This window comes from Balaenoptera borealis (assembly GCF_965194805.1).
Source record: "Balaenoptera borealis genome assembly, chromosome: 5".
Lineage (NCBI taxonomy): Eukaryota > Metazoa > Chordata > Mammalia > Artiodactyla > Balaenopteridae > Balaenoptera > Balaenoptera borealis.
Genome location: NC_138862.1, coordinates 75,022,650 through 75,036,976, shown reverse-complemented (window position 1 = coordinate 75,036,976; position 14,327 = coordinate 75,022,650). Strand labels below are relative to the sequence as shown.

At 35.3% G+C, this 14,327-nt stretch overlaps 1 protein-coding gene across 5 annotated transcripts in view; it reads left to right on the top strand.

Moving 5' to 3' along the window:
• The window catches only part of OPA1 (OPA1 mitochondrial dynamin like GTPase), a 95,201-nt gene that overhangs the window by 2,785 nt on the left and 78,089 nt on the right, over positions 1-14,327 (top strand). For 3 of the 5 annotated variants that reach the window (XM_082393159.1, XM_082393157.1, XM_082393160.1), the window contains exons 2-6: positions 1,056-1,374; positions 2,035-2,131; positions 4,839-4,946; positions 5,994-6,047; positions 6,734-6,801. In XM_082393159.1, the coding sequence (XP_082249285.1) occupies positions 1,056-1,374; positions 2,035-2,131; positions 4,839-4,946; positions 5,994-6,047; positions 6,734-6,801 (646 nt within the window). The remainder of the gene's footprint in view (positions 1-1,055; positions 1,375-2,034; positions 2,132-4,838; positions 4,947-5,993; positions 6,048-6,733; positions 6,802-14,327) is intronic. The other 2 variants (XM_082393161.1, XM_082393158.1) reach the window with 1 other exon arrangement.

Here is a 14,327-nt window from a genome sequence, read left to right as displayed (position 1 = left end):
GTTCTTAATGTTAGATATTTAAGTGGTAACATTTTTTGCTATTACAGCACATCTTTTTTTAACAGTTTTATTGAGGTATAATTGACATACAGCACTGTATAGGTTTAAGGCGTACAGCATAGTGATTTGACTTATATGCATCATGAAATGATGACCACAGTAAGTTTAGTGAACAGCCATCGTCTCACATAGATACAAAATTAAAGAAATAGAAAAAAATATTTTTTATGATGCGAATTCTTAGGATTTACTGTCTTAACAACTTTCATATATAACATACAGCCTGTTAATTGTATTTATCATATTGTACATTACAGTCTTAGTATTTATTTCTCTTAGAACTCTAAATTTGTACCTTTTGACTGCCTTCATTCAATTCCCCCTTCTGCCACCCCCTTCCTCTGGTAACCACAAATCTGATCTTTTTTCTATGTGTGTTTGTTTGTTTGTTTGTTTGTGAAGTATAATTGACCTACAACACTGTGTTAGTTCCTATTACACAACATGGTGATTTGGTATTTCTGTACCATTTCAAAATGATTACCATGATGAGTTTAGTTCGGATATGTCACTCTACAAAGATATTTTGTTTTCAACTTTACTGACAGCAAATAGCTGTCAGTAGTTAATAAAATAAGTCTCTACCTTTTTTGTTTTCAGTTTTGATTTCTTGGACCAGGATCATAGCCCACATATAGTAAATTAGGGGACAGGCTCTGGAGTCCCACTGCCTAGGTTTGAATCCCTCCTTTACTCCTTATGTCAGTGGGGACTTCAGCAACTTACTTATGTCTGTCCGCCTTTTCCTCGTTGGTAAAATGGGGACGATACTAGTACTTTTATCATAGGATTATCAGCAGGATCAAATGAGTTAGTTCCTGCTGCAGGAGTGCCTGGCACACAGTAAATGGTTAGTAACTGTGGGCTATCGTAAGGCACAGTGTGATTGGTCATGTGTGCCTGTGTGTTTTCACTTTTGCATATTGCTCTTTTATATCGTTTCCTTTGCATTGTTTCCCCATCTGATCTTTCTCCCACACCTATTTTTCTTTCAGTGAGGTCTGCCAGTCCTTAGTGAAACACAGCTCTGGAACAAAAGGAAGCTTACCACTACAAAAACTGCATCTGGTTTCACGAAGTATTTATTATTCGCATCATCCTATCTTAAAGCTTCAAAGACCCCACTTCAGGACCTCATTTCAGCAGTTCTCCTCTCTAACTAACCTTCCTTTACGTAAACTGAAACTTTCTCCAATTAAATATGGTTACCAGCCCCGCAGAAATTTTTGGCCAGCGAGATTAGCTGCAAGACTCTTAAAACTTCGGTATCTCATACTCGGATCTGCTGTTGGGGGTGGCTATACCGCCAAAAAGGTGAGTTTAACTTTCCTACTGCTTTTCCAATTATTCCAGCATGATTGTTTTAAGGTTTCTTAGCATATGTCATTTTTCTTTAGTGCAGTAGAATGTAATTAGATGTTTAAACATTTATTGTGTGCCTCTGTTATGTGCTAAATTGTTTTAATGGTGCTAATAGGAAAACGCTCTCTGAATCTTAGTTATTATAAGAGATGAAAATGGCCTAGTGGAAGGAGCACTGGTCTGGGAGTAAGAACACTTAGGTTTGATTTTCAGCTTTGCCATTTAGTAGCACAGGCAGGGAAGTAAGTGGCATGCTCATGCAACTACTTCGTAGCAGCTCTGGGACCAAAGGTGGGGTATCCTGATCCCTGGTCTGTCTTCCTTGTATTCCTCAGTGTTGTTTAAAGCCAAATCATGAAACCCATTTGAAATAGGAGTACATTTTGAATTTTTCCGTTTTCTGTATTTAGTAGAGGAACATTTACATGTTTTATATGCTTGTCTGCTAATTTATTTTCAGAAGAGCAGAGGCCACTTTGTTTCTAAAAATTTTGAACATAATACATTGCTCTTAGTAGCTTAGCATGTTTTAACAAAATAAATGTAAATCGTTTTTTTTATCTTTTATATGGCATTCAGATCATTTGATTGGCATACTTTCTTATCTTTCAGACTTTTGATCAGTGGAAAGATATGATACCTGACCTTAGTGACTATAAATGGATTGTGCCCGACATTGTATGGGAGATTGATGAGTATATCGATTTGGGTTTGTATCAACATTAAAATACTTCTCTTGGTTGTATCTTTAGGAAAGAGAAATAGTTGTACTGAGATAGCTCCTTAACTCTAAGTTTAAGATTGTAGCAGTTGTTTGTTTGTTTTTTTGACATCTTTATTGGAGTATAATTGCTTTACAATGGTGTGTTAGTTTCTGCTGTATAACAAAGTGAATCAGCTATACGTATACATATATCCCCATATCTCCTCCCTCTTGCGTCTCCCTCCCACCCTCCCTATCCCACCCCTCCAGGTGGTCACAAAGCAGCGAGCTGATCTCCCTGTGCCATGCAGCTGCTTCCCACTAGCTATCTATTTTACATTTGGGAGTGTATATATGTTAGTACTACTCTCTCACTTCATCCCAGCTTACCCTTCCCCCTCCCCGTGTCCTCAAGTCCATTCTCTACATCTGCGTCTTTATTCCTGTCCTGCCCCTAGGTTCATTAGAAGCTTTTTTTTTTTTTTTTTAGATTCCATATATATGTATTAGCATACAGTATTTGTTTTTCTCTTTCTGACTTACTTCACTGTGTATGACAGACTCTAGGTCCATCCACCTCACTACAAATAACTAGTTTCATTTCTTTTTATGGCTGAGTAATATTCCATTGTATATATGTGCCACATCTTCTTTATCCATTCATCTGTCGATGGACACTTAGGTTGCTTCCATGTCCTGGCTATTGTAAATAGAGCTGCAATGAACATTGTGGTACATGACTCTTTTTGAATTATGGTTTTCTCAGGGTATATGTCCAGTAGTGGGATTGCTGGGTCATATGGTAATTCTATTTTTAGTTTTTTAAGGAACCTCTATACTGTTCTCCATAGTGGCTGTATCAATTTACATTCCCACCAACAGTGCAAGAGGGTTCCCTTTTCTCCACACCCTCTCCAGCATTTATTGTTTGTAGATTTTTTTTTTTTATACAGCAGGTTCTTATTAGTTATCCATTTTATACGCATTAGTGTATATATGTCAATCCCAATCTCCCAATTCATCACACCACCATGTTTGTAGATTTTTTGATGATGGCCTGTTGTAGCAGTTTTATTTTAATGATAAAAGTAATAGAATAGCAGAAAAAAAATTATCCACTAGTTCATCAGTTTAACACAGCTGCCACGATCCTTAGGGATCAGTTTCTTTTAATTGTACCTATTTTGTGTATGTGGTTAATATTTTACTTTCCTTTTTAAGAATTATATAGTCATAGTGAACATACACTTTGCTATCTTGTCTTTTGCTACCTAACACATTTGTCAGCATTTTCTACTCTACTGAGCAGCCTTCTTGAATATCATTTTCAATGTTGTATGATGTTACCCAGAACAGATGCACTGTACTTCACCTAACTAGCTCCCTTTGATTGAGTACCTTGGTTACCTCTACTTTTTGTAACCAGGTTCCTTAAAAGCCTGCTAGTGTCCAGAGTAATTTCTCCTGTTAGTCTTTCATTGTTCCCTTTTTCACATAACAGATGAGAAAAAAAGTATATTTGATAGTTATGATTGCCAGTAACTCATGGTGATCTTTAGAAAAAGATTTTTTCTGATGAAATTATTTTCCTCAGGTCTCTTTTTTAAGACTTTGTGTAGACATTTTTTTAGACTTTAGCTTAGGTGTATACGGGGGTGGATTTAATCTCTGCATGCACTATTCACAGCACTGTCTTAAAGATCAAATTGTTACATAGACAAAGATATTTACAGGAAAAGCACTCCTTCGAATTATTTTTCTAACGTTTATGAGAAGAGCTTTTAACGTTATGCATTCACTAGTCCCACGCTGTAGTGACTGCAAGCCTGGGTTCTGAAGCTAGACTGTCTAGGCTTAAACCTGACTCCCCCACTTTGCTGTATGTGCAGGTCCTATTACTTAACCTCTGTGCCTCATTCCTTGTCTGTAAAATGGGGTTGATGAGAACTGTTTTGTAGCATTGACATGAAGATTAAACAAGTTAATGCTTTTATAGCACTTAGAATAAGACCTAATACATATTCTTATTTTGAGAAACTTTGTGTTTTATCTTCTCCAGAGAAAATTAGAAAAGCCCTTCCTAATTCAGAAGACACCGTAAAGTTGTACCAAACTTTGACAAAATTGTTGAGTATTTGTAAACAAAAATAAATACTTGATCACTTTATAAATAAAGCTAGCAATAATAAAGTAATGGCTTGTCTTGGGTTCAGAGACAGTTTTTTTGAAGTGGTAACAAGTGTAAGTCTTCCTAGGGAATACAAAAGGAGAGAGAAAAGTAATGGAATTCTGTTCTTAAACTTGAACTGGGATTTCATCACTTTTTTTTGAATTCAGGTCAGGTGCTACGAAAGATATTTTTTCTTTTTTCTTTGATTCATTGCCTTTCTGCTGTGACTTCCTCCCAAAAAATACTTCTGATTCCAATCCAGTGTTAACATTTATACAGTGCTTCTGTCTCAAGGCATTTAACTTATAAATCAAAGTTAACCCTCTAAACCATATGTTTGGTGAGTCTTTTTTAAAAATTTTCATGGCTTGTAGAAGATCATCAGAATAACACATTGTTTCAGATATACGTAGCAGTTGTAGTTGGAATAGGGAGAAAAATGGAAAAATATTTAAATTTAAGTTTATATATGATTATTTAAATTGTATGAATGTTTCAATAGTCAAATTCTTATTTTGAGACTATTTCTTTTCTCTTCTCCAGAGAAAATTAGAAAAGCCCTTCCTGATTCAGAGGACCTTGCAAAATTGGCACCCGACTTTGACAAGATTGTTGAAAGCCTCAGCTTATTGAAGGACTTTTTCACCACAGGTAAGGAAGGACGTGTGTTTGATCTCGTTTAAAATGTCGGGAAACACAGAGGAAAAATACTTAAAATGTATTCATTTGTTTATTTCCATCTTTTGTTTATTTATTTATTATTTTAAATTAACATTTTTTAAAATAAATTTATTTATTTTGTTTATTTATTTTTGGCTGCGTTGGGTCTTCATTGCTGCACGCGGGCTTCCTCTAGTTGCGGCGGGCGGGGGCTACTCTTCCTTGCAGCAGGCGGGCTTTTCATTGCGCTGGCTTCTTTTGTTGCGGAGCACAGGCTCTAGGCACGCGGGCTTCAGTAGTTGTGGCACGTGGGCTCAGTAGTTGTGGCTCGCGGGCTCTAGAGCGTAGGCTCAGTAGTTGTGGCTCACGGGCTTAGTTGCTCCACGGCATGTGGGATCTTCCCGGACCAGGGCTCGAACCTGTGTCCCCTGCATTGGTAGGCAGATTCTCAGCCACTGCACCACCAGGGAAGTCCCTATTTCCATCTTTTAAATGAAGATATTTAGTACAAATAAAAGCCAGGTTTTTGATAAAAGGATAAACACGTTTTGTTGCTCTGTGGTTTTACTATTTTTTTAATTTATTTTTATTTTTTGGCCGCGCCATGCGGCACACGGGATCTTAGTTCCCTGATCAGGGATCAAACCTGTGCCCCCTGCAGTGGAAGCACAGAGTCTTAACCACTGGACCACCAGGGAAGTCCCCGTGGTTTTAATTTTTGTTTAGCCCAACAAAATGAAAATTTGCAAGAACTTAAACATGCTTGGCTTTAGTCAGTGAGGGAAAAATAAATCACTTGTTCTTGACAAGTAGATGATACTTCCTATGTGTTTGCTGTTCATAATTGCTTAGAGCCGATTTGGTGATTTTAAAACATTTAATTATAACGGACCATAATGAGTAGAATTTACTAAGGTTAGTCCTGGTGTATTTGCCCAATTCTGCCCTATCATGATATAAATCTGAGGTCTCAGACATCTTTGTTTGCTCATTGTTAAATTTTACATTTCTATTTCCCCCTTTGCTGATTTTTCACAGGTCACAAATTGGTTAGTGAAGTCATAGAAGCTTCTGACCTACTTCTCTTGTTAGGTGTGTAAACAGATATTTTTGCTGATCTTAACATGCCTTTTAAATGCATCTAATAAACTAGCTGCAAATAAAATTGCAGACCAAATTTATAATATTGCTTATGCTGAATTTTAAAGTGTCAGAATTATATTGGGCAAATTCATTATCCTTTAGGTGGAAATAATAAAATAATTTTTTGTGGTAAAACTAAAATTCCTAAATATGTATGTCTATATTATAAGATTAAAGCTATTAAAAAGAAAGTTTGCTTAACCAAAATATTTTCTTGAACCTGATCTGATTGTTTCTGATAATTGAAACGAAAGTCATTTTAGTTTGTCTCATCTGTCTTGTCACAGTTGACATTTTTAATTTAATTTTTTTTACTGTATATGGTCTGTAATGGCAGTAGTGTATGGCTGAACTGTAAGTACTCTCATGTAAAATAATCCTTATCAAAGACTGCCTTATTTTTTATTGTAATTTTCAGTGATATTTTAAAAAATCAGTTAAACATGTCCTATAATGGTTTTGAAAATTTTTTTCTTAGGTTACCACTGCATTCCTTAAAATAAGAATAGCTTCCCAAAAAGTGATTTTTGCTCTAAAAATCCTTTTATCTTTCAACCGACTAAACATAATTTGGAATTTAGTTTAGGCTATTGACTTCACTGGAGAATTTAAAGGACTGCATATTTATCTTTAAGGTTCACCTGGAGAAACGGCATTTAGAGCGACAGATCCCGGGTCTGAAAGTGACAAGCGTTATAGAAAGGTACGTATAAAGGAGCATTCTTCACATAGATAGTCTTGAAAGATTTTTAAAAGTTTTTACCTACCCTGGAAGATCTGAAAATGGTAACATCCAAGAAGCAAACATAAAAGCATCCGGTGGAGGTACTGTTATTATTCTTGGTACAAAATGCAAGGTATTATTCAGCAGTTCTGGAAATATAATTGGAGAAGCCAGTTTCCCTCAAATATGTCTGTGAAATATTAGTTTCCAGGGTTGTCCCCAACAAAGGGTTTTGTTGTTAAATATGTGTGGGGGAAAGCTGGTATAAATAAAACAAGCAGGCTTCTTTTCTTTTCTCTAGGATTTCTCAGACCTTAATATATGCATGTGCATTGTGAATCTCTAAGAGAAGTCAAAGTGTGCAGGGTTTTCCAGATTTATTTAGCAACAAAACCCTTTTTCCATGAATACCTTTTAGGGACTAATGTTTCACGATATACAGTTAGGGGAAATATTAAGGGAATAGCAAGTTTGTTACTAAGGGATAAATAGACTTCTGTTACATTGATAGTCAACAGAATTACGTACGGGGTTATTTAGGATATGTTAATTTCAATTCATGCATTAAAACCCATATGAAACTTTTAGGAGAATTGCTGATGTAGAATAACATGCATTGTTGTGTATTTATATTCATATGTTAACCTGATATTGTCTTACTCTTCACTTTTTTCATCTTTTGAAATTAGTAAGATAACTGATTCCTTGGAAGTTTTTTTTTTTTTTAATAATAACCTAGATAAATAAATATCTGGAAGAAATACTCCATGAACATTTAAAAATTCAATATGAACATTTAAAAATTAAATGATGAAGGTTATTATGGTTTTAAATCATTGAGGTAAATAATCTTATGTTTTTTGGGGAAGCAGGAAGAAAGTAATTCCTATGTGTAGATTTCCATCTTGTTTCCTGTCCTTCAACTTTGAGCTTTTTACATGATATTCCAAGTTTTAATTATATTTCAAAAGATTTTTTTTCTTTTGTCTTTTAACTTGATCTTTTGGAGAAAACATTTTTCAAAATGTGTGTATATATGTGTGTGTGTGTTTGCCTTTTAACTTGATCATTTTTGATACCTTTTCCACTGGCATTATTTTAACCAAGAGATACCCTTGACTATACATGCTACTGGGAAGAAAAATTTGAATAGAAATTAGCCTATGATGCACAGCTTATTTTGAGCCAAGGCCTTGGCCCTTAATGCAGATAGACTTAATGTGCAGAGAAAAGCTAATCTAACTGGGGAGAAGGAACCCCTGTTACAAGTATGGTAGTATGGTTTTTGAGCGACAGGATATCTTGTTGCCTAGATTGGTTAGGGGAGGCTTGCATCTCTGTTCTTTTCTGATATGGCCTAGGATTGTTTTGGTAAATGAGAATCCTGTTTAGGACCTGACAGATAATTCCCTTAAAATCCTGTTAAGGTGATAAATGAGTAGTAACTGATAAATGATCAAGAGCTCTGCAGTATAGAAGAAACAAGAGAACTGATCTCTGGGAATTTATTTATATTTACAGATTTTATTTTATACAGTAGACATGAGAGCAAATTTATTGCTTTATTTTATAATTTACTTTGCTTGAAGACAAGTGCTGTTGTAGACTATTTCTTCTTAACTTTTCCATAATTTATGGTGATTATCTTGCCCATTAAAAACGCACCAATTATTTACAACTATTTGTTATAAATTAAGCCGTTTTCATTATAGGTTAAATCAGATAGTATTAAATGCTAGTCTAAATGTTTACTATACAGAAAAAGTATTTTCAACCTCAACTAGTGGTTTTAAATTTTATTAATATGCAGCATTATGTTTTCAAGGCTTGACTGTTACCTGTGATATTTGAAAATAATGAACTACTCAGACAAGACGCAGATAAACTGACTGTAAGAGACTTGTCTGTAAATTGATGGTTGAATGTAAGCATGGAAAGGGAGACCTTAGCAGAAGCCTTTTTGAAATTATTCTAAAGCATCAAGTTTGAAAATTTGGGCAATAATCAGAGGTGGTAGGATGGCATCCAGAGTTCAGGTGATACCTTTTTGATTGGTTCAGTCTGGTGTCTGAGAGCCCCAAGATTTAAAATGGTGCTCATGCCTTAGCTTAATGATTGTTGGGTTTATACCAAAGTTTCTGGCTAGACTTCTATTAGAAATGTAAAAGTAAATGTGAATCAGATTTTTTTTTATGTGGTAATAAATTAAAAACATTTCGACTAGAAGTAAAAAGAAAAACTTGTTCTTTCTAATAAGAGAACACATCTGGAAAAGTGCTGGCAAGTAGAGGGACAATTAGGAACCTTTCTAAGTCAACTGAAGTGAAAGTGACAGGGAGTTGCAGGAACACAGATGCCAGATTGACTTGAGTCAGGCAGAATGAACCACACAATAGACAGATTACCTGCGGTTCGCAGTCTGGGGTCACTAGACTTTTAGGTGTTCTGGAAAGTTGTGATTGAGGTCTTCAAGAAGTCAAAAAGCATGTATTCCCACATAATGCTACACAGGCTAACTAAACATCAAGTTTCTTTGATTTTGCCTGGATTTATATCTGTTCAGTTTGTGGACAGTAGTTATGTTTATCAAAAGTTCTTGTACGTATTTTTGATAAATAAAAAAGGGAAAAATACTGAAACCACATTTTAGTAAATGCTTTTAGTTAATCAAAAATTTTTAAACTTGTGTTCACTATAGAAAAATATTAGAAAGAGCCCTTAGTGTGACATGAATAATATTCTTGAGACCTGGAGACCTTTAGAACTACCTGAAGACAAATTCGGAATTGGAGTGGCAAGCCTTTTTTAGTGAATTAATGGACTCACCTGGTTTGTAAGTCAGTAGATTTCTGTATATCGGTCATAGTATATATAGGTGACAGGACCACTTAGTGTATCTCCTTTTTTTAGATTCAGTAGCATTGTTGTGTTCTAATGAAAATTAATTTGCTAAATGAGACATTATCTGTGCTTTTGTTCTATCATGTTTCTGATTTCTCATAAACTTCTCATAGAAGTAAGGAGTATGGTCATTCTGAAGGTTACAAGCCCATTTATAATTTATAGAAAATATTTGAAGTCCAAATCATAAAAAGTATTGTTACTCTTTAAAAATAATCATTAAATAGTAATGCTCTTCCTTTCCACGTTACTGTAATTCTTATTTGTGTGGCTTTACTTATTTTATACCTACCCTCTGAAATATCTCTCTTCCCTTTTCTCTGCCTAATTTCCACTCATCCTGAAAGCCCAGTTCAGTTGTCACCTTTGTGAAGGCTTCCATAACCATTTTAGTCCCAATAATTATTCTCTTAACAATTTAAAACATTTGACAGATGAAACAGTATTTACTTTGGCTTTCATTCTTACTGTTTAATAGGCTATTTCTATCACAAAATCTCTGTTCTCAGAGCACCTAGGATAATGCTGAACTCTTAACACAATTTGTCCGTTGATTTAACTCAGTAAAAGTCTAATTTAAAGTAAGCAAATTTGATTAATGCTAACAAGAGTGGGCCCAAAGATTTTATGTAATGTGTCTTTTTGCTCTGATTACCTTTGAATTTCTCCTGGCCTTCAATATTTGACAACTGTTGAGGAGAGCAAGAATGTGAAGGTAGCACTTATACTCGGAATTCTGAGTTGTAACAAAGCAGTGTTGCTTAAGTAGGACTTACATTTCTGGGATTCCTCATGCAACAAATAATGTAAACTGTGGCAAAATGAAATTCTCACAACCAGCACCATGAAGTAGCCGCAGATTCAGGAAACTTAGGTTTCCTGAGCAACTAACAATTGGCAACTATACTTGGTTAGATACTTGTTTTATTCCTTAATAATAAGCATATTGCATTTTTATGTCATTTAAAAAACATTTAATATATACTGTGTACATAACATTGTTTTTAGGCAATAATTTAGAACAAAGGGGATTTGGTAGAAATTGTAATATCGCTAAAAACTATTGGTAATAGACTGATTTGTTCATCTCTTAAAATTATTATTTTTAGAAATTGTCCAAATAGTAAAATAGGATACGATATTTCTCAATTGGAGCAAATTAAACAATTCAAGTAGAAAGACATACTTCTTTCTGATATCCAATAATAAACATATTTTAGTTGGCTCTAAATATCTTGAGCTGAATTATATATTACTGGGAGGGAGAAAAATAGATCTTTTTAGCTAATGAAATAGAACTATTCAAACTTTGAAAAGTAGTTTAGTGCCTAGGAATATTTTTTTTTTTTTTTTTTTTTACACTTTAAGATTTATTTGTTGATTGATTGATTGCTATGTTGAGTCTTAGTTTCTGTGCGAGGGCTTTCTCTAGTTGCGGCAAGCGGGGGCCATTCTTCATCGCGGTGCGCGGGCCCCTCACTATCGCGGCCTCTCTTATTGCGGAGCACAGGCTCCAGACGCGCAGGCTCAGTAGTTGTGGCGCACGGGATTAGTTGCTCCGCGGCATGTGGGATCTTCCCAGACCAGGGCTCGAACCTGTGTACCCTGCATTGGCAGGCAGACTCTCAACCACTGCGCCACCAGGGAAGCCCCATAGAAATATTTATTTTTTTTTATTTTTATTTTTTATTTTTTTTATTTTTTTTAAAATAGATTCCATCCTAATTGTGATTTTTTTTTTTAAATTTATTTATTTATTTATGGCTGTGTTGGGTCTTCGTTTCTGTGCGAGGGCTTTCTCTAGTTGCGGCGAGCGGGGGCCACTCTTCATCGCGGTGCGCGCAGGCCTCTCACTACCGCGGCCTCTCTTGTTGTGGAGCACAGGCTCCAGATGCGCAGGCTCAGTAATTGTGGCTCACGGGCCCAGTCGCTCCGCGGCATGTGGGATCCTCCCCGACCAGGGCTCAAACCCGTGTCCCCTGCATTGGCAGGCAGATTCTCAACCACTGTGCCACCAGGGAAGCCCAGAAATATTTTTTAAATGGAAGGGGAAAGAAGTCTTCACTTTCATGAAGTTCTTTTCTGGCCCCAAGTTACTTCTAAAACTAATAAAGCAGGAGTTGGCAAGCTTTTCCTTAGAGGCCAGATGGTAAATATTTTAGGTTTGCAAGCCCTATGGTCTCTAGGACTACTCAAGTAGCCCACTGTACTTTGTCAACTCCTTCTCTAAAGAGTAATTTACATTTGCCCTCCAAAATATTGTAGTTTTACCATTTTCCTCATTTAAATGTAAGTTGAACGTGAGGGATCAAAGGCACTTTGAAAATAGTGAGACTGTAGAGCTAACAGGTATCAGGTGCAGACTTTGGAGTCACACTGCCTGTATTCAGACTCTCTCCTTCCTATTTTCTGAGCTGTGTGACCTTGGATAAGTTCCTTAGCTTCTCTGAATTTCTGGTTTCCTCTTCAGTAATAGAGGGAACCCTACCTGATAAGGGTTATTGTGAGCATTTCGTAAAGCCCTTTAGCACAAGATCTTGGCACATGATAAAACTAAATAAATATTAATATGATGATAATAACAATGATGATTATTACCATCTAACACTTTGAATTATTCCATGAGTTAGCATATTAACATTATTTGATTAATTTCCTCCCCTTTTCTTAATTCCTGTTGAATCTGTTCTGGGAATTGTGATAAGTGGGAAAATGGACTGTAGGGTTGATGTGTAGCTTATTTACAGAATAGGCAATTTTTAGGAAACCCAATTTAGATTTTATGCTGTAAACTCTGTATGCATTTTTAGGTAAAATTAGGTTATCATTTAATTCATTCAAGCAGCAGACATGGGCCAAGCCCTATCCTAGATGCTGGCCGTAACACATCTAACGTGTCAGGCCTTATTCTGTGTGCTAGGTATAAAAACAAACAAGGTATGGACCCTTTAGAATACTGTTAAAAATATAGTATTGGGTTGGCCAAAAAGTTCGTTTGGGTTTTTCCATATCTTACAGAAAAACCCAAACAAACTTTTTGGCCAACCCAATATTTTATTTTATTTTATTTTATTTTATTTTATTTTATTTTTTTGGCCATGCCTCCCAGGTTGCGGGATCTTAGTTCCCCAACCAAGGATCGAACCCAGGGCCCCAGCAGTGAGAGCGCCAAGTGCCAACCACTGGACTGCCAGGGAATTCCCAAAAATATAGCATTTTAAATGTATTCACATAAGAATGAGTCATAATTTCAAGATTTAAAAAAATATTTTCTAACAAGCTTATCAACTTCTAGAGGTATTTGCAGCATTTTTAGTTGATATTTTGGTTTCTGGAGTTATCACTGATTTTCTTGGTCTGACATTATACTTTTTTAAAAACCCGAGAACACTGTACATGATATATGGGACTATGAGAGCTGCAGTGTCAAATTGACAGTAACCAGGAGATGTATAGAGAGTATTCATCTGTGGTTGTTTACAATAACTATTGTTAAAGACCACAATTAGTACATTTTTAATGTAATATATATCATTTAAAAAACAATTATGTGCTATTTCATGAGAGAAGAATGTCTGAGCTTGGGAAAATATTCATTGAGTAAAAGTGTTCTGTTCATGTAAGGAGGCATGAACAAATGCCTCATCTTGCACAGGAGGCACACACATTTTTCCCTTCCTTATTCCACAAGCCTTAGCTTTAAAAGCTAATCCAGCTGTGCTTAGGGTGAGATTTGATGCCTAAAATTGGATAAAGGTAACCTTTTTTAGTATAGTGTATATAGCTTTTTCTGTGTCTAATTCTTGTTTTCTTCCTACTTTTTTCAGGAGGTAACAGTTAATTTCAACTACCTTCACATAAAAGTGCTTCAGTAACAGACATGGAAGGAAAGTGAGGTGTCACTAGAAAGAGAGGGTGTTTTTCTTGTAATAGATATTAGATATTTACCATACAATTTTTATGTACATATAAGCAGTGGATGAAGAGGGGTGTTTAAGCTATGAATAAACAAGAATCCTGTGCCTGATAGACCAGCACAGTTAAGAAATGTGGAATATTTTCTCACTGCTTTGGCATTTTATAACTTATACTACTGGATGTTATGTTAATTAAAGCACAGGTACACTAATGTGTAAGCCAACATGGGAAGCCTTCTTTAAAAGGGAACTGTTCTGAGAAGTCTAAACACTTGGATGAGGAGAAGAAGTGATTATGATAAATGACTAAATGTATAAAAATGAGTTGGATTACTTTTCTTTCTGCTTGATGAAAGGCAGTGATAAAAAAATGAAAAAAAAGGACATAAAAAATTATGGGAATGATGAGGGTAGTGAGTTGGCATTGCATTTCTTTGATAGATTTATCAATGACCATAAAAGTATTTATTTAAAAGATAACCACAGATTTTTATAAATATATTTTGTACTATTGAATTTGGAAACAAATGTTGACATTTCAGTTATGTTACTTGCCACTTTGATGTTCTCTTACTTTTCATGAAGAAATATCAACTAGTTTCATCCTTTGATTTATATAGTAAGTCAACCAGTTTCATTATGTTGGTATAACTTAATGTATTAAAACTAAGAATCAAACAAAATAAA